At 36.1% G+C, this 18,381-nt stretch overlaps 2 protein-coding genes and 1 long non-coding RNA gene across 3 annotated transcripts; all 3 read left to right on the top strand.

The window, feature by feature from the left end:
• Positions 1–2,769: 2,769 nt before the first annotated feature.
• On the top strand, positions 2,770–4,296 carry LOC106389812 (pentatricopeptide repeat-containing protein At4g36680, mitochondrial-like). Its single transcript, XM_013830158.3, has one exon. The coding sequence runs from the start codon at positions 2,835–2,837 to the stop codon at positions 4,056–4,058; it is 1,224 nt and encodes a 407-aa protein (XP_013685612.2). The 5' UTR covers positions 2,770–2,834; the 3' UTR covers positions 4,059–4,296.
• Positions 4,297–12,218: 7,922 nt separating this feature from the next.
• LOC125583827 (probable polyol transporter 6) lies at positions 12,219–14,758 on the top strand. Its single transcript, XM_048751345.1, has 2 exons — positions 12,219–12,498; positions 12,876–14,758. Exons 1-2 carry the CDS (start codon positions 12,360–12,362, stop codon positions 14,258–14,260), a joined length of 1,524 nt encoding a protein of 507 aa, XP_048607302.1. The 5' UTR covers positions 12,219–12,359; the 3' UTR covers positions 14,261–14,758.
• Positions 14,759–15,410: 652 nt separating this feature from the next.
• LOC125583826 lies at positions 15,411–17,497 on the top strand. The gene is made up of 2 exons (XR_007320877.1): positions 15,411–16,293; positions 16,378–17,497. It is a non-coding gene; the product is annotated as an uncharacterized LOC125583826 (long non-coding RNA).
• The last annotated feature ends 884 nt before the right edge of the window (positions 17,498–18,381 follow it).

The following is an 18,381-nucleotide window of genomic DNA, read 5'->3' as shown; positions in this document are numbered from 1 at the left end:
ATATTTTATGCTTATGAAAATAAAATTTATAAATTTAATACAATTTATTATATTTAGCTCAGTATAATAATTATCTATTAATATTATTGATTATGATTATACAATATATAAAAATATGATATAATTTTTTTATTTTTCATTTTAAAAATGATAACTGAATATATTAATATATAATAATATTTCAAAAATTAATTTCAAAATTAGTAAAAATATTCAAATAAAATTTTTGAAAATGAAAATCTTGTGAAAATCTTTTAAAACAAATTTGTTTGAATTTTTTAAATAAATTTATTTATATTTAAAATAAAAAGATATCAAAAGATATTATGATTAAAGTAGTTCAAAGATTCTATATATTATTAATTTTAGTAAATTACATTTAATGAAATTTTTAAATGATGGTCCAAATTAAAAAAAAATCACACATGAAAGAAGTCATGACTTCTATTTTAATATATAATACCTTATTTTCTCGAGTTTTCAAAGGTCGGTATTTTAGGAATGCTTCACCCTTGGAACCGATTCGTTCATATGCCCCGTCATACGGCTGGCGGAGTATTGTTTCTGCTAGATCTCTGGTTAGCAAAGGACTAATCAAAAGGGTGGGATCAGGGTCTTCCATATCTGTATGGAATGATCCATGGCTCCCAACCACTCGCCCGAGACCAGCAAATAAAAATCAACACAATTTATACCCGGACCTTACAGTAGAGTCTCTCATTGACTCTACCTCGCGAACATGGAATTTAGGGGCAATTCGGACTTTGGTGGATCCTCAGGATGCAAAACTAATAGAAAGTATCCCACTAAGTAGGATTCAACAGGTGGATAAAGATGGATGGCACTTTACGAAAAATGGTAAATATTCGGTTAAATCAGGATATCAAGTGGAACGGATTTATCCTGACAGAGAAAGGCCACCTTTACTGATTGGGCCAACGGTTGATGTCTTGAAGGCTTACTGCTGGAAAATAAGGTGTCCACCAAAGCTAAAACATTTCTTATGGCAATTGGTGACAGGGTGCATAGCGGTTCGGAAAAATTTACATGCAAGAGGAATGCAAGGGGATATTGGTTGTGTACGATGTGGAGCTCCCGAGGAATCTATAAACCATGTGTTTTTTGAATGCCCTCCAGCTGTTCAAGTTTGGGCCCTTTCGAAAATACCATCAAATCCAGATGTTTTTCCAACGAGCGCCCTCTTTACAAACATCGATCATCTATTCTGGAGAGTTTTTCCGCAGATGGAAGATCATCAGTTTGCATGGATACTTTGGTACATTTGGAAAGGTAGAAATAATAAGGTTTTCAGTAATTTGGACATGGATCCTATGGACACGCTAAAATTGGCTGAAACAGAATCCACATTGTGGGCTGAGGCACAAGTAAAGAATGATCAGAGGATACCATTACCATCAGCAGCTACGGTACTGCCGGCGATCCCAGGAAGATGGTGTTTTACGGATGGCTCGTGGAAGGAGGGTTTTAATTTTTCAGGACAAGGTTGGTTCAGTACTCTGGAAGGTTTTGATGGTTTGTTGGGGGCTCGAAATGTGAGGGCTACTCTCTCGCCTCTCCATGCAGAAATGGAAGCATTATTATGGGCAATGGAATGTATGAAGAACTTGCGTCAATCTCAAGTGACGTTTGCAACGGATTGTTCTCAACTGGTGAAGATGGTTTCGGAACCAGAGGAATGGCCAGCTTTTGCAAATTATTTGGAAGATATCAAGATCCTGAGGGAGAGCTTCACCCGATCAGAGCTCATCTATGTACCACGGACGCACAATTCAAAGGCGGATAGTCTAGCACGCAGTGCTCGAAATCAATCGTCTTTCGTCGTTCACATGGATGCAGATCACCCAGTTTGGTTCACAGAGTCAGTATGAGTCTGTATTTTGATGACAAAAAAAAAAAAAAAAAAAAGACTAGATCTCTACCCGCCAACCGCGCATGTTTTTATTTTCATTTATTTTTATATAAACATTTTGTTTTCAATTCTAAATTAGTATATATTATAATATATACGTGTCTATCAATTTTTAAAACATAAAAAGTTTACGGTATATTTTTTTCGTTGAATAGATTGTTTCAAACTTTCACATGTATTTGTATCTTCTTCTATATATATATTTTCATATTATTATTTCATATTAAAATCGTAACTATATATATAAAGATTAGTAAAATATTGTTTTATTGTCATATTCAAAGATATTGTAACTTTTCACAAATTTAGAAATTTTTAAAAAATTTAAACTTTTCGTTTCATAGATTTCTATGATCGAGTAAATAATTAAACATTTAGTTTTTGTTTAATTTTTAAAATAAACTATATAGTTTTAAATTTGTTTTCATTGGTTTAAAGTAGTAAAGATTAATCACTGTTAGATAATATGATTTTGTTATTTAAAAAAAATCTTTATAATTTTAAAAGTTAACATCAACGAATATTTAAATAATTAACATATGGAAGATATAGTATTACAACATTAAATTATATTTATTTAATTTATACTATCTATAAATCTAATGAATCATCTATTGTTTAAATCCAATTATTGATAGTCCAATAAAAATTTCTGTAGACCCAAAATTTAAATGATAAGATTAGAGATTAAATGTAACATGACTTTTTAGGAATATGTTTATTAAATCCATTTCTTAAAAAATCACACATGAATGTGACTTTTGTTTTAATATATAAGATATAATCATTTTTATAATTTATAATAATTAAAAATATTGTTTTTTTTTTTTGCTAAAAATCTTAAACCCTAAATCTTTCTCCCTTTGTCCCTTCCCTCTCCACATTTCGTCACCTCCTCTGCAAAATGGCTGCATCTCGTCTCTCCCTCCGCTACATCCGCCGCTTCACCACCACCACCGGAGATTCGGCGACCACCGTAGTAGAGTCAACCAAGATCTCCGCCTCCAAAGCCAAGCGCATCCTCCGCAAACAACAGGACCCCGACAAAGCCCTCGAGATCTACTCCAACGTCTCCAACCACTCCGCGTCGCCAGTCTCCTCCCGCTACGCCCAGGAGCTCACCGTCCGCCGCCTCTCGAAATGCAACCGATTCTCCGACATCGAAGCCCTGATCGAGTCCCACAAGGACGACCCGAGGATAAAGGAGGAGCCTTTCTACTCCACACTCATCAGATCCTACGGGAGAGCCTCGATGCTCGATCACGCCATCAAGGCTTTCGAGGAGATGGGTCGGCACGAGACGCCGAGGACAGCTGTCTCCTTCAACGCCTTGCTGACGGCTTGTCTTAATTCCCGTAAGTTTGAGAAAGTCCCCCAACTGTTCGACGAAATGCCTCAGAGGTATAGCACCATCGTCCCCGATAGAGTCTCTTACGGGATATTGATTAAGTCTTACTGTGACGCTGGCTCGCCGGAGAAGGCTATTGAGATCATGAGAGAGATGGAAGGTAAACGAAACATGGAGGTTACCACCATTGCTTTCACTACGATCTTAGGCTCTTTGTACAAGAACGGTAAAGTTGAGCTAGCAGAGAGCTTGTGGAACGAGATGGTGAAGAAAGGCTGTGAGATTGATAGTGCAGCTTACAACGTTCGTTTAATGAATGCTCAGAAGGAGGGTCCTGAGAGAGTTTGGGAGTTGATTGAGGAGATGAGTGTTAAGGGGTTGAAGCCTGATACGATTAGTTACAACTATCTTATGACTGCGTATTGCGAGAAAGGGATGCTGGATGAGGCTAAGAAAGTGTTTGAAGGGCTTAAGAGAAACAGGTGTGCTCCTAATGCAGCTACTTTTAGGACGTTGGTGTTTCATCTGTGTGACAGTGGTTTGTATGAGCAAGGGTACGCGATCTTCAAGAAGAGTGTGGGTATGAACAAGATTCCGGATTTTAATACTTTGCAGCATTTGGCTGTTGGGTTGGTGAGGAACAAGAAGGTGAATGACGCTAAAGGGTTGATTAGGACGGTGAAGAAGAAGTTCCCTCCGAGTTTCTTGAATGCGTGGAAGAAACTTGAGGAGGAACTTGGTCTGGATACGAAAACCGATGCTTCTTCAACTCCTGCTTAATAAAGCACAGGAGCATTGCAATTGAAGATCTGATTCTTTCGCTTGAGCTTTAGCTTTTTACGTATAACTTCATCTCCCGCATTTTTACTTTCCTCATAAATTAGCTTGTGAAAGCTTGAAATTTTTTTTGGTGGAATCTCTTGAATTTCATGTTATTCAGTTTCCAGCTTCATAGAGTTCACTGTTGTTATGTTCTACACACTGTGCTTCGTGGTGAATTCAAGTTACTTTTGTTTTATGTGCTGTCTACACATTCAATTGATATGATTGTACTATTATATTTCTGTGTGTTTAATTGAGAAATCTCATATATTTATATGTTTTCTGCATGATAATAATACACATGACTCCTTAATGTTTGAATAATATTTGTTTGTGGAACACTTTTGTTGAAAAGTATTGTCTTTATTTCACACTAATAAGTCCAATATAAACTTCTTACATATATGATTTGATTCATCGGCCAATACATTGTCTTAACTTTGTATTTGATAATTCATTCCTTACCTGTAATCCAGGTCATGGGCAAAGCCTAATAAAACATTCACCTTAGTCTTTCAAACTTTTTGAAAAATTTTATATGTAAATAGGTTCCTAATTTTTTTTTAAAAAAAATTAAATCCCTAAATTTTTTAAATTTTTACTAACCGGTCTAGAGCTTCCAAATTTTCAGGGCCGGGCCTAGCTGTCGTTATCACACAAGGCGTTATCACACGAGGCTATTGAGTCTATGACAAGGCACATTGAAGAAATTGTTATTAACAATACACAAAGCAGCTACTTTTCTAGGATTGTTTTTGTCCTCAACTCTTCTTAGTTTTTAGTATATCTTAAACTTAGTATTGACTATTGATTTGAAGATCAAATCAAATTTGATTCTCATGATATTTTTTTAAATAGGACACATCTAACTTTTAGTTCACAATTGTTTTTTCTGTGGATATGTACTGTTTTTTTCGGAAGTTGTAGGTAAGTATCGTTGTATAGCTGCTTGTGGTAAAGTAAACTATTGTTGGGTTATAAACTAGCTATAGTTTATTACATGTAATGAATGTTCTTGAGCTTGAGATTTATTAAGCACGAGGTGAAGAAGCATGATCGAAAGCATACTTTTAATTCAACTGGCTGCGTAAGATACTATATGTGTATACGTATAAATTATAGTATAAATTATAAGCTTTGAGAAATGGCCTTAGATAACACTAAACCAACTTTTTCTTTCCATTCTAGACTTCAAGATACAAAATCACAAAAATGTTTCATTTAATATGGACATTTACCATTTTATCTATTTCTTTCTCTAATTACATTTTTTTCTGAAAATTTAAATCATGAATCGAGACGACAGCTTGCCTCATCTCCGGCATCGATAATCTCGGACGTCATTATCTCCGGCGTCGATCATCTCAGCCGTCATTATCTCCGGCGTCGATCATCTCAGCCGTCATTATCTCCGGCGTCGATCATTTCATCCATCATCATCTCCGGCGCCGTTCATCTCCATCGCCATCATCACCACTTTAATCGTTTCCGCCTTCACTCCGTAATCGAGCTAAGCGTGTTTGTTATTTGTGTGAAAAGTGAATTCTGAAAATGTCTCTCAAACTAGTAGACTACGAGTCTCTCAACGGAGATGTGAAGAAATATCACTATGCAATCAGAGGTTCTCTCTTAACCAGAAAGGGTGTTGTTATCTTCATAGTTCCAAGTCTATTATTTGTGATTTTCATCACTTTCTCTCATTGTTTATATCACTGCTTTTCTCGTGAACACATGTAAGCAAATTGGTTTGGTTTGCTAGAAGGATCCTTAAAGTGGTAATGTTAAAGTGCAGATTTTTCAATACTACACTCTCTAAACCTGCTTTGAAATTAGCAAATTTAGTAGATTCATTGTTGGGTTTGTGGATATCGAAGCATATTCTTTCGGGTGAGAATCAGGTCAGTGTCGGTTCCTTCCCGATTCCGGTGAGCGGGAGTTCCGATCAATTCTTGGTCCTACCGGAAACAAACTGCAGAGGAAATTACCAGAGATGAAACTGAAAAAGAAGAAGAAGAAGCACATGAAGTCAAAATATGAGAAAACAAAGAAGCTAGGTACTCCAGCTTCACCAACTACAACACTTAAGCAAAGGCAAACCCAAAAAAGAAAGAAGCTTTTTGTTGCTCAGACTCGCTCTCAAGGAATAACAGTGAGTAGAATTGTTGATATAGAAGCTTCTTTATTGGTTAAGACACGTGGTTAATGGCAGGTATGTGCAATGGTGATCATTAACCCCAGAAACCCGAATGGTCAGTGTCTCAGTGAAGCTAAATTAAGAGAGATATTGCGATTCTGTTATGACGAGATATTGGTTCTTTTTAGAGACGAAATGTATCAGCAAAACATATACAAAGATGAGACCCTCATCAGCTCCAAGAAAGTAATCATTATTACACTATAGAACACATGTGAGAACAATACTTTGTGTTTAAAATATTTTGATGGATATCTTAGATAACATATATGCCTTATAATAGTATCACATTAAGATTTTCTTAATAAAATTCCTGAAAATACTTCAAGACAACTGAAACTTCTGATACTCTCAAAACTTATTGATGTTTCTACACTAACTGAAGTAGTTTTATACATCGTTTAAACGTTTCCTTTGGTCCTATCTGCAAAAACAATCAGGAAAGAGATCATGAACACGTACAAAAGCTTCCAAAAATTACTTGAAAACTCCAAGATTTTAAGCATGTACCTGATGCGTCTGATTTGGAGTAAAAACTGGAGTCTCAGTACTCAGTTGAGCTTTTGGAGAGGCATGTGTCTCATTTGTTGCCTCTGTTCCCATCTGGAAAATAAATCAGGAAGGAGGTCATGAACACGTACAAAAGCTTCCAAAAATTATACATCAAAGGTTTGGTGTCAAAGCAAGTTACATGATTGAGAAAGTTCATGTTTCTTCTCTTAATACTTTTCTCTATTGGTGCCACTTGCAGCTACCAGACTTTTCTGTTGTATCAAATGTCTTCAAGAAAAAGCAGGATTCAGAACAATCTACTACTGAGCTGGCTCTCGAGAAGGTACGTCTTTTTGTACCATCTCTATTCTATAATTATTTATTTGTTAAAGAAGAAAATATTATTCATGTTGCAGCTAGGCAATTCACCCTTAGGATGATGATGACGATATAACTGTGGAGCAAGCTTGGGATGACATCGTTCAACGCGTTGAAGTATATATTCCTGGATGAGGCTAGTTCACTAATACATATAACTTTATATGTTTAACAAATATGTTTAAGTTTTTGCCATTATTAATGTTGTAATTAGTTGTTTCCCTTACAGTTTCTTTCAGCTGATCATCCTCTAGGAAGCCACCTTAGAGCAACATTGCAAAGGGATGGTGAACGTCACGGTTCAGTTCATGTTCTGTTATGTGGTGATTTCTATAGCCAATGAATTTTTTTATAGATTTTGATTATGTTGTTTTGTTTTGGTTGTTCTGGAAAATTAAGTTTCAATACAGGATAGCCATCCAGAACAAAGACTGTCTAACATTCCTTACACGCTTTTGATTCTCTTCGAAAACAGACTTATGCAAGAAAACACACTCATTTTATTTTCTGGAAACCCATCCTGAAAGTTCCACAAGCTATCCTAGATAACATGTGTGTTTTATAATGATACCACATTTAACACTTTCTTGATAGAATTACTAAAAATGCTTCAAGCTATCCTATTTCCATGTTCTATGTTTGATTTGTGTTCTCTGTTTTGTAGACAATGAACTCTATTTGGAGATTTCTATAACCAATGAATTTTCTTATAGATTTTGATTATGTTGTTTTGTTTTGGTTGTTTTGGAAGATTAAGTTTCAATTCAGGATTGCCATCCAGAACAAGGACTGTCTAACATTCCTTACACGCTTTTGATTCTTTTCGAAAACAAACTTATTCAAGAAAACACACTCATTTTATTTTCTGGAAACCTATCCTGAAAGTTCCACAAGCTATCCTAGATAACTTGTGTGTTTTATAATGATATACCACATTTAACACATTCTTGATATAATTACTGAAAATGCTTCAAGCTATCTTATTTCCATGTTTTCTGTTGTAGACAATGAACTCTATTTGGACATTTCTATAGCCAATGGATATTCTTATAAATTTTGATTATGTTGTTTTGTTTTGGTTGTTCTGGAAAATTAAGTTACAATTCAGGATAGCCATCCTGAACAAGGACTGTCTAACATTTCTTACACGCTTTTGATTCTCTTCGAAAACATAATTATGCAAGAAAACACACTCATTTTATTTTCTGGAAACCCATCCTGAAAGTTCCACAAGCTATCCTAAATAACATGTGTGTTTTATAATGATATACCACATTTAACACTTTCTTGATAGAATTACTGAAAATGCTTCAAGCTATCCTATTTCCATGTTCTATGTTTGATATGTGTTCTCTGTTTTGTAGACAATGAACTCTATTTGGAGATTTCTATAGCCAATGAATTTTCTTATAGATTTTGATTATGTTGTTTTGTTTTCGTTGTTCTGGAAGATTAAGTTCCAATTCAGGATAGCCATCCCGAACAAGGACTCTCTAACATTCCTTACACGTTTTTGATTCTCTTCGAAAACAGACTTGTGCAAGAAAACACATTCATTTTATTTTCTGGAAACCCATCCTGAAAGTTTTACAAGCTATCTTAGAGAACATGTGTGTTTTATAATGATACAACATTTAACACTTTCTTGATAGAATTACTGAAAATGCTTCAAGTTATCTTATTTCCATGTTCTCTGTTTGATATGTGTTCTCTCTTTTGTAGACAATGAGCTCTATTTGGTGATTTCTATAGCCAATGAATTTTTTATAGATTTTGATTATGTTGTTTTGTTTTGGTTGTTCTAAAAGATTAAGTTTCAATTCAGGATAGTCATCCATAACAAAGATTATGCATATTAATCAATATATAATGGTTTGAACAAGAAACATGTTTTGAATATCGCATACAGTAAAGAACATGTTGGGTCTTTCTTCACATACCAATGCATCAACTCAAGAAAAGACAAATTCATTAACAGTTTTTATTTCTCCTTTAATTTAGACTGATTGATATGAGAATTTTTTTTTGTCTTTAGTGATTGCATACAATTGTAATAAGAGACCAAATATGGTCTTAAAAGAGAAACATGTAAGAGCAAACAAACTTCATGAGTTCTCCAAAATGTAGTTCTTATGGTGGTACGTGTAATAAGAAGGGGTATTCAATAAGTCATAAAACAAAACAACTAATACAAGAATAAGAGCTTCACATGAAATGACCAAAGAGGAGATTGTTTCTAGACATGCAGAGAGATGTTGGCTACTCTTCTGAATACCTCAAGCTCTTCTGTAACACATCAACCTAAACTGAGTGATGACAAAATCAACACCTGAGTATTAAGTTAACAATAAATCGGTGTAAAGCTCTATATGAACGATTATAAAATGGCATGGAACGAAATATACCCTTCACAACTTTCTTTTGTTTCCTTGGGATGCTTCAGCAAATGAGCCACCGTTTTGTCTGTGGGATTGGTCACTGTTTCTGTATCTAGCATCCCATCATATCTGCAAGAACCAAAAACAAGAGCAAGCTATGTAAACCACACAGATATATGATTTCTCCTATCTCACATTCAGAAAATTATATGTGTATTATCTACATGATCTAACTACGAAGTATATGTATACCATATTGATTAATATGCATAGATTTGCATACATATATCTTGATTTTTCTTTGGTACTGACGTGTGTATCATCCTCTTTATCAAGCCTAGTCCATCCGAAATCAGAATCTCCCATCTTGTTTCTATCTTGCGTAAAGAAGGAAAATACCATCTGATTTTCTAGAAGGCTTTCCTGAAACTATACAAATGCTTCCTGAAATTAATCTAAACACTAGACAGCTTCACAAGCACAAGCAACAAGGGACTCATAAGAAAATTCAAGAGCCTACCAAAGATATCAACATGCCTAAGCAGAACAAAACACCAAGCAAAAAAGTTTCAAAATTTGTTACCATCCGATTTTCTGGAAGGCTTTCCTGAAACTACACAAATGCTTCCTGAAATTTTTCTGAACACTAGACAGCTTCACAAGCACAAGCAACAAGAGACTAACAATGTGTTAAGCAACATTTCCTAAACACAATCAATAGATGCAAATAAACAACAAATGAATATGTAAGGAGAGATATAAAAGTATAAATTAAAGAAGAAATCAAAATAACTTGTCACTTAGGAAAGCTAAGCTTAAGACAGTAAGAGCAGCAGCAATGATGGCAAAAGGTCGGGAGATAATAGCAAGACCTGAGTGTTCAACACAGTTCAAGAGGATCATTAATCATATTTCTCAATCAATGCTTTAAAAATGACACAGAAAGGCTTTGTCATTCTATTGAACATGTTAAGGGCATAACCAAATCCCATCAAGATAGAAACTTTTGGAGAAGATAAGATGGACTACCTTAGCTTTTATACTGCTCAAAGTGAATCCTGAATTGCTTTGTTCTATCTGTTCAATTAATACAACAAAACAAACTTATTAGTTCTCAAACCATTATCATTGAAGATTGAAGCCTCATATTTGAATCTCAAAACTCTAGACTTTGGAATCATACCGAGATGGCGTTGGAGAATCAAAGCTTCGTCATTTCGTCGGAGTTGAAGATAGTGCTTTTCATCGCCGGAGTTGATTGGGATTTCGTCGCCTTGGTGCCGCCGTCGTGAGAGAGAGATCGGAGAGAATATAATCAAAGCTTCGTGCTTTCGTCGGAGATGATGACAATGCTCGTCGTCACCGGAGTTGATGGCAGTGCTCGTCGTCGCCGGAATTGATGACAATGCTCGTGGTCTTGGTGCCGCCGTCGTGAGAGAGATATCGTAGGAGACGACGCCGAGAGAAGACGAGTCTTTTTTTTTGTTAGTTGTATTATTTATTGAGGGTAATAGAATCTTTTAAACAGTTAATAATGTTATTTTTATGACTTTTAGCTTTCTATCCTATTTTTGAGACAAAAACTAAAAAGATGCTGATATGGAGAATTACCCTTTTTATTATGTTCACTAATATTATATTATTACATGTATATATGGAAAATAGAAGATTATTTTTTAAAAGTTTATTTATGCAACCTTCAATCAATTAAGGTAAGCCAAGTGTTTAATGAGCGATGAGATTTGCTTTATTGAGGGTTCGTCTTACTAATCTAGATTAATTATGGAAAATATCTCACATGGTTATTTCACTTGTTCCATTTGACTATTCCATAGCGTATATATGATATTTTTGTCTAATACTCTCGATTAGTATCATGTTAAACAGCATGAACTATATGCCAACTTTTACTCGCATGTATTGGAAAATAATTACGGAAAACCATACTAATTTAGTATATGAATAATTAACATGATATTTTAACTACATATAATTAAAGATGATATGATATTAATTACTATCGCTTACCTAATTACGTCCTATGTTTTTCTTATTTACTTAATTAAGCAAAACATGTTTGGCTTTTTCCCATGATTCAAAGTAATCAATCGAACCTTTTTTAATTTTCTTAAATCCAAATAGTCTCTTGACTCTTCCATTAAATTATCTATATTTACTTTGAATTTTTTTTATTAAAATGGACTCATGACGTTTTACACAGTGACATAACTTTATAAATATTCACGAGGATAAAACCAAAAAACAGATCTTAAAATAGTTCTTAATCACCCAATAATAGTGGACTCGTGTCTACCCATATCTTTTCATCAAATTACAAAACATCTTAGCTTGTCAGAGTTCACGTTACATTTGGTCTCAGATACGTTCTTATCAAAAATAAAAAGTTAATTAGTATTTGGCAAGTTAGACATATCAATGTTCCATGGTTATTCTTATTACGCATGTAGTTAGGGTCTGTAATTAGAATCATTGATCGGGTCTTAAGTGATTTATCACAACACAAATCTCTATAAATAAATTAATAAAAGATGTGTGGATGACTCTTGTCTATTGATATTCAAATAACTAAATCCCCTATTTCGAGCATGTGGCTTTGACGAGTACTGTCTTCTGTCGTCATAAGTTTTTTCTATATATAATCAACGAATCTTCTTTGGTAGTGAGAAAAAGATATTGTTAACCAAACTCATAACTAACTTTCAGATACAGACTTCTAACTGGGAAAGACAGAGATAAAGTCTGTATACTCTATAGTTGGTTAGCAATATTTTCTGATAACGTGGTGATAAACTAATCATGGAAGATCAGGTCATCTCCAGCAAGAATCCGGATCCCGTCGATCAGAAGCCGACCAATGAAAAGCCACCCGGAGTTAATAGATACGCTCTTCAGTGTTCTATTGTCGCCTCCATCGTCTCCATCATCTTTGGTTACGGTAAGCGTATTATAAGAAATCTCCAAAACTAACATTTTTGTTGAATATTATTGGAATTTTAAATTGAAAGGCTGATGATATAAAAACATCTGTTTACAACTTTACACATATATGAAGCTTTTATCTCTAGTAATTTTTAAATTATAAAAGCTAAGATTTAAATATATGCTAGATTCGACAAAAATGTATTAGTTTTTTTTTCTTCTGTATCACGTTTATTGTTTTAAACATATATTTTCTCTTCTTTTTTGTTTTTGTTTTTGATCTGATATATATATATAGTAGTATTCAACAATATCAATTATGTGGAATTGTAAAAGAATTTTAATGATCACAAGAATCGATAATATGTGGTATTTTTTGGTATATGTGTATAGATACTGGTGTTATGAGTGGAGCAATGGTGTTTATTGAAGAAGATCTAAAGACTAACGAAGTTCAGATCGAAGTTCTCACCGGAATCCTCAACCTTTGTGCCCTTTTCGGATCATTACTCGCTGGAAGAACATCGGACATAATCGGACGTCGTTACACAATCGTCTTAGCTTCAATACTGTTCATGTTAGGTTCAGTATTAATGGGCTGGGGTCCAAATTATCCCGTTCTCCTAACCGGTAGATGCACAGCCGGTCTAGGCGTCGGTTTTGCTCTAATGGTTGCTCCGGTTTACTCAGCCGAGATAGCAACCGCTTCACATAGAGGACTCTTAGCTTCTCTTCCTCATCTTTGCATCAGTATAGGGATTTTACTAGGTTACCTAGTCAATTACTTCTTCTCCAAGTTACCAATGCATATCGGTTGGAGACTGATGCTCGGCATAGCTGCGATCCCCTCGCTAGTGCTAGCGTTAGGGATCTTGAAAATGCCGGAGTCTCCACGCTGGTTGGTCTTACAAGGCCGTCTCGGAGAAGCCAAGAAGATACTGAAGTTAGTATCGAACTCGCCTGAAGAAGCTGAGATACGGTTTAAAGACATCAAAACCGCTGCTGGAATCGACGCAAATTGTGAAGATGAAGTTGTGAAGATGGAGAACAAGAAGACTCACGGTGAAGGAGTGTGGAAAGAGCTAATCTTAAGACCAACACCTGCCGTACGACGAGTTCTTTTGACTGCGTTAGGGATTCATTTCTTCCAGCACGCCACGGGTATCGAAGCCGTGCTTTTATACGGTCCGAAGATCTTTAAGAGGGCAGGGATCACGGCTAAAGACAAGCTTTTCTTGGTCACAATCGGTGTCGGAATCATGAAGACGACGTTTATCTTCATAGCGACTTTCTTGCTTGACAAGGTAGGTCGAAGGAAGCTTTTGTTGACCAGCGTTGGAGGAATGGTTTGTGCGTTGACGATGTTAGGGTTTGGGCTCACGATGGCTCAGAACTCTGGCGGGAAACTAGCTTGGGCTTTGGTATTAAGCATAGTTTCTGCTTATAGTTTTGTTGCGGTTTTCTCTATTGGGCTTGGGCCGATAACTTGGGTGTACAGCTCTGAGGTGTTCCCGTTGAAGCTTAGGGCGCAAGGAGCGAGTCTCGGCGTTGCGGTGAATAGAGTGATGAATGCTACGGTGTCCATGTCGTTTTTGTCGCTGACTAGGGCGATAACAACCGGAGGAGCTTTCTTTATGTTTGCTGGAGTTGCGGCGGTGGCGTGGAACTTCTTCTTCTTCCTAATGCCGGAGACGAAAGGTAAGTCGCTTGAAGAGATCGAAGCGCTTTTTCAAAGAGATGGTGACAATAAAACAAAAGGAGAGAACGTCACCGTTTAATATGTTTGTGTTTTTCTTTTTGTTTGCCACTCTCTTTTGGCGTTTGCGATGTTCTTTGTGTGTGGCTTTTATCATAAGCCAACGGTCACGTTCGGCGCACAGTTTTAGCATTTGTTAACAATTTATGATCAACGACTCATAAATCGCCAGTTTTTTAGCGTTTGCGATGTTTTTTGTGTGTGGCTTTCATCAAACTATAAACCAACGGACACGTTCAGCGCACAGTTTTAGTATTTGTTAACAATTTATGATCAACGACTCGCAAATCGCCAATTACTAGCAAACAGTGGCCAAGTATTAGCCAAAGAGAATGAGTTTTTTTCCTCTCAGATAAAAATCGAGCTGGTACTTTCGCCATTACACAATGAATTTGAAGAGATTGAGCTTGTAACATAATGGAAAGTATCGAACTGCAAATCCTGGAATGACGGTTCGAGGGTTTGATGTCTCCATTCAGGCGGAGAGAGCTGGCAGATCCTTTTTTAATTTAAGCGGATACTCCAAGTAAAATCTTGGCGATCTTTTCTATCTAATGAATGGGGAGGGGAAGTCTACTTTGAAATCGCCCAAAGAAGGGTACTAAGTAGCTGGAAATGCGGGCTAGCTAGTAGTTTAGTGATAGCAGTAGGTTGGTTCGCTGTGGCTCTAATGTCAGTCGATGAAGCAAACAAATAGGGCAAAGCATTTGATCTCTTGTAAACAATTAAACAATCAGTGTCCTTTCTTGAAGAGGACACATAAACTACCCTATTGAATCTTCTTTAGCCGCTCCTAGGCCTGGGCATTTTAACCTGGACCCGAAAACCCGAACCAGAACCAACCCAAAAATACCGGACCCGGACCGAAAATTTATAAGTACCTTTTGGGTCTAAATTTTTTTTATCCGAATAGACCCGGAACCGAAAGGAACCGACCCGAATAGACCCGGACCCGAAAAGAACCGACCCGAATAGACCCGACCCGATAAAAACCGATTTGTACCCGACTTAAAAACATGTATATCGAAAACTATGATGTTTTTGTGTTATATTTTCTATATATTATTTTATGATTTAGTTAAAATATCTTTTGTTAACAACATTTATTATTATTTTGTAATATTTTTTAAGTAATATGAAGCTTTAAAATGTAAAATTTAGAGTTTAAAAATGTTTTATTTTAATTATTAATAGTTTCATTTAAGTTATTTTGTAAAATAGATATATATGACAAATATCAACTAAATTTGATGGAATTGAGTATGTCATGTTTTTTCAGATCCTAAATATCTGAATCCGATCCGAAAAATTATGGATATTTTAATTATAGATCCGAACCGACCCGAGAAGAACCGACCTGAACCGAAAATTTCTAAGTACCTATTGGATCTAAATATTTAGGATCTAAAAGAAGCAGATCCGAAAGGAACCGGCCCGAACCCAACCGGAAGACCCGAACGCTTAAGCCTAGCCGCTCCGTCGGTTTTATCGTGGGCTTTGTTATAGCCCAAATACTTTTGTGGGTCGTTGTTAAATCTCTGAGTCAAATAAAGAAAACGTGCTTAGGTAAGACGCATGGAATCGGTAAAACGCCAACGAAGTCAACGACCCCATAGATTAGCTGTCCATGTCCTAAAACGTCTTGAATTTATTTTTTTTCTTTTGTGTAAAACAACCGCCTCTCATTTTAAAACGCCACTAAACACGTAACCTCACCCCCAAGAGATCACATCTCGACCGTTGATCTTACTATCGAATTATTCCATCTCGTCCGTCTATTAGTCCCAACACTCTGTATAAAAAAACGCCTTGATCTCATTGGTTTTCATACCCGCTTTTTTATCGTTATCTCTTTCAACTTTTTGTTCATCGCTTTTCTCTAGATCTATCTGTTACGTCGATTTGTTTGACGTATTGGAAGAATTTCCGATTCAGTTCTGCCGTCGATCTACGAATCGGCGTCGTATTCACATGGATCTAGTAGCTCCGGTTTGATTCACGATCCAGGAGACGGATCTTAGCTGCTGAGATCTCCGACGATCGGTTGAAGAGCTGGTAACTAAGCCTATCGTAGCTGGATCTGATGTTTGATTCGATTGAATTCGTTTGTAATATTATTTTTCTGTTGATTATTCTCAGATCTGATCGAGCATCATGATCTCGGCAAGCTAGGTTCGTCGGATCTGTGATATGCTTTGCGGCTTGATGAGGTGATGATGAGTCACCGAGAGGAGCAATTGGAGAAGAGGGAAGAGGATTCAGATATGTGAATTGATAATGAGTATGATGGATGTATGAGATGTTTGTTAAGGACGATATAGCCTGATGGATTAGGCTTGAGTTCTGATTAGCATCTTTGTCATCCGACCTTTGCCATGACAGGTGCGCTTGCATGGCAGGTCTCCAAATAATAATAAAAATAATTGTTTCGTGTTGGTGAGGGGAGTTCGCACGGGGGATTTTTTTTTAAGCCCGGGTTCTCCCCCTCACCTTGTGTCTTGCTCTCTCGCTCTCTGATTCCTTTGATCTCGATTCACCACAATATCTCTAGATACACAGACATATTTTGAATTGATTCGGATCTGGAGTCTAACGCGGATATATCTAGATCCAACGTACTCCACAGAGGCAAAGGTATTTAAGTTTGAGTTTTGATTCTCCATTCACATGTTTATTCGTAGTTCAACCTATCATAACTCCAAATTGAATTTCATTTTGCTCATGGAGACGCTCAAAACTCACTTGTGAAAAATATTTAATATCAAGCACTTTTCATTTTCTTTCTTTAATAATGCTATATACGTACTTCTAGTTATTTGTTTGTAAGAACAATGTTCTAGCAACATGTATCCACTTTTATAGTATATAATACAAAGAAGTACGTTAGAGTCCCATCAATTTGCACAATACTGTAAGCATGTTGTCTTGTATGATTGTATCTATGTTTTTCATAGAGCTAATGGCTCTGGTGACAGAAGACCTTGGAGGTATCGCCATCTGCCTTTATAATAGATGCGATGTTTAGCAATGGATAAATCGAGCGCATGAGTGTGTTCATGTTGAAGCAATGAGGTATCTAAATCAAGTAACTTGTCTGACTTTTTGTATGTAAAATTAGATACAGTGTTTCTATATTGAAAAAGGGTATTTCATTGTTGGCAATTTGAAGGAACCATCGAATATTTAGCGAAAATCTTACATTGTATTTTGCATAAACACTTGTGCATAATACATTTATGTTGTTGTTTTGATGTGGTAATTTCAGCTAGTATCTGTGCATTGGCCGGCCTTTAATTTCACTTGTAGCATTTGTTCTATTGAAATTATATAATTATTATATCGAAATGATGATTGGTTAATGTTAAAGCAGACTGTAAATCTGATCCTGGTTGTCGCACTATTGTGGATATGGTTTTGTCATTAGGATTCTCTAGTATAGAGATGGAAACTTTATGTTAACTTGGCAAGGTTCGTGTTAATAGATCTGTAAGCTCAAAATGGTAGAGCTCTCGTTATGAGAGGTTGGTGGTTCGAATCCACCCAGATCTGTCTACTTCCTAATCTTTTTACATCTTTTACATGAACGTAATTTAGAATTCACTTTAGTCATGATCCATTAGCGTTCACTTATTGATAGGGTGTGCTAAAAGGAATTGCTGACAAGAAAAAATATTTACTTTTGCTTTGGCAATTGGCGGAGGGACTAGGGGAACTGGTCATCAGTAAAGTAATGACGATGATCAACTATGTGACTTGGATTGCAAGCAGCTGAGAAGGACTTTTTTTTTTTGAGCAAATAAGGATTGATTACGAAAACAGAGTTTCAGTCTACAACATCAGGTGCAGCGAAGACAATGAGAGTAAAGCTGCTCTAGCTAAGGAGTCAGCTTGAACATTTGCTAAACACGGAATAAAGTTAAACGAGATAGATACGAAAGAGCGAGACAGAACATGAATGTCGTGAAGCACCCCTCGCAGAGCCACATCTTGACCTTGAGTCTTCAAGAGCAAAATAAGGTTCTTGGAGTCGGAGTTAACAGTGAGACTGCTAACATGGTGCGATGAAGAGGATTCTGCAATGGAATTTTCAGAGTCCCTGAGTTTCACAGTGGTTGGTGAGATCGGACTTCCTGAATAGCTTGA

This window comes from Brassica napus, chromosome C3 (assembly GCF_020379485.1).
Source record: "Brassica napus cultivar Da-Ae chromosome C3, Da-Ae, whole genome shotgun sequence".
Classification (NCBI taxonomy): Eukaryota; Viridiplantae; Streptophyta; class Magnoliopsida; order Brassicales; family Brassicaceae; genus Brassica; species Brassica napus.
This window is presented reverse-complemented; position numbering and strand designations above follow the sequence as displayed.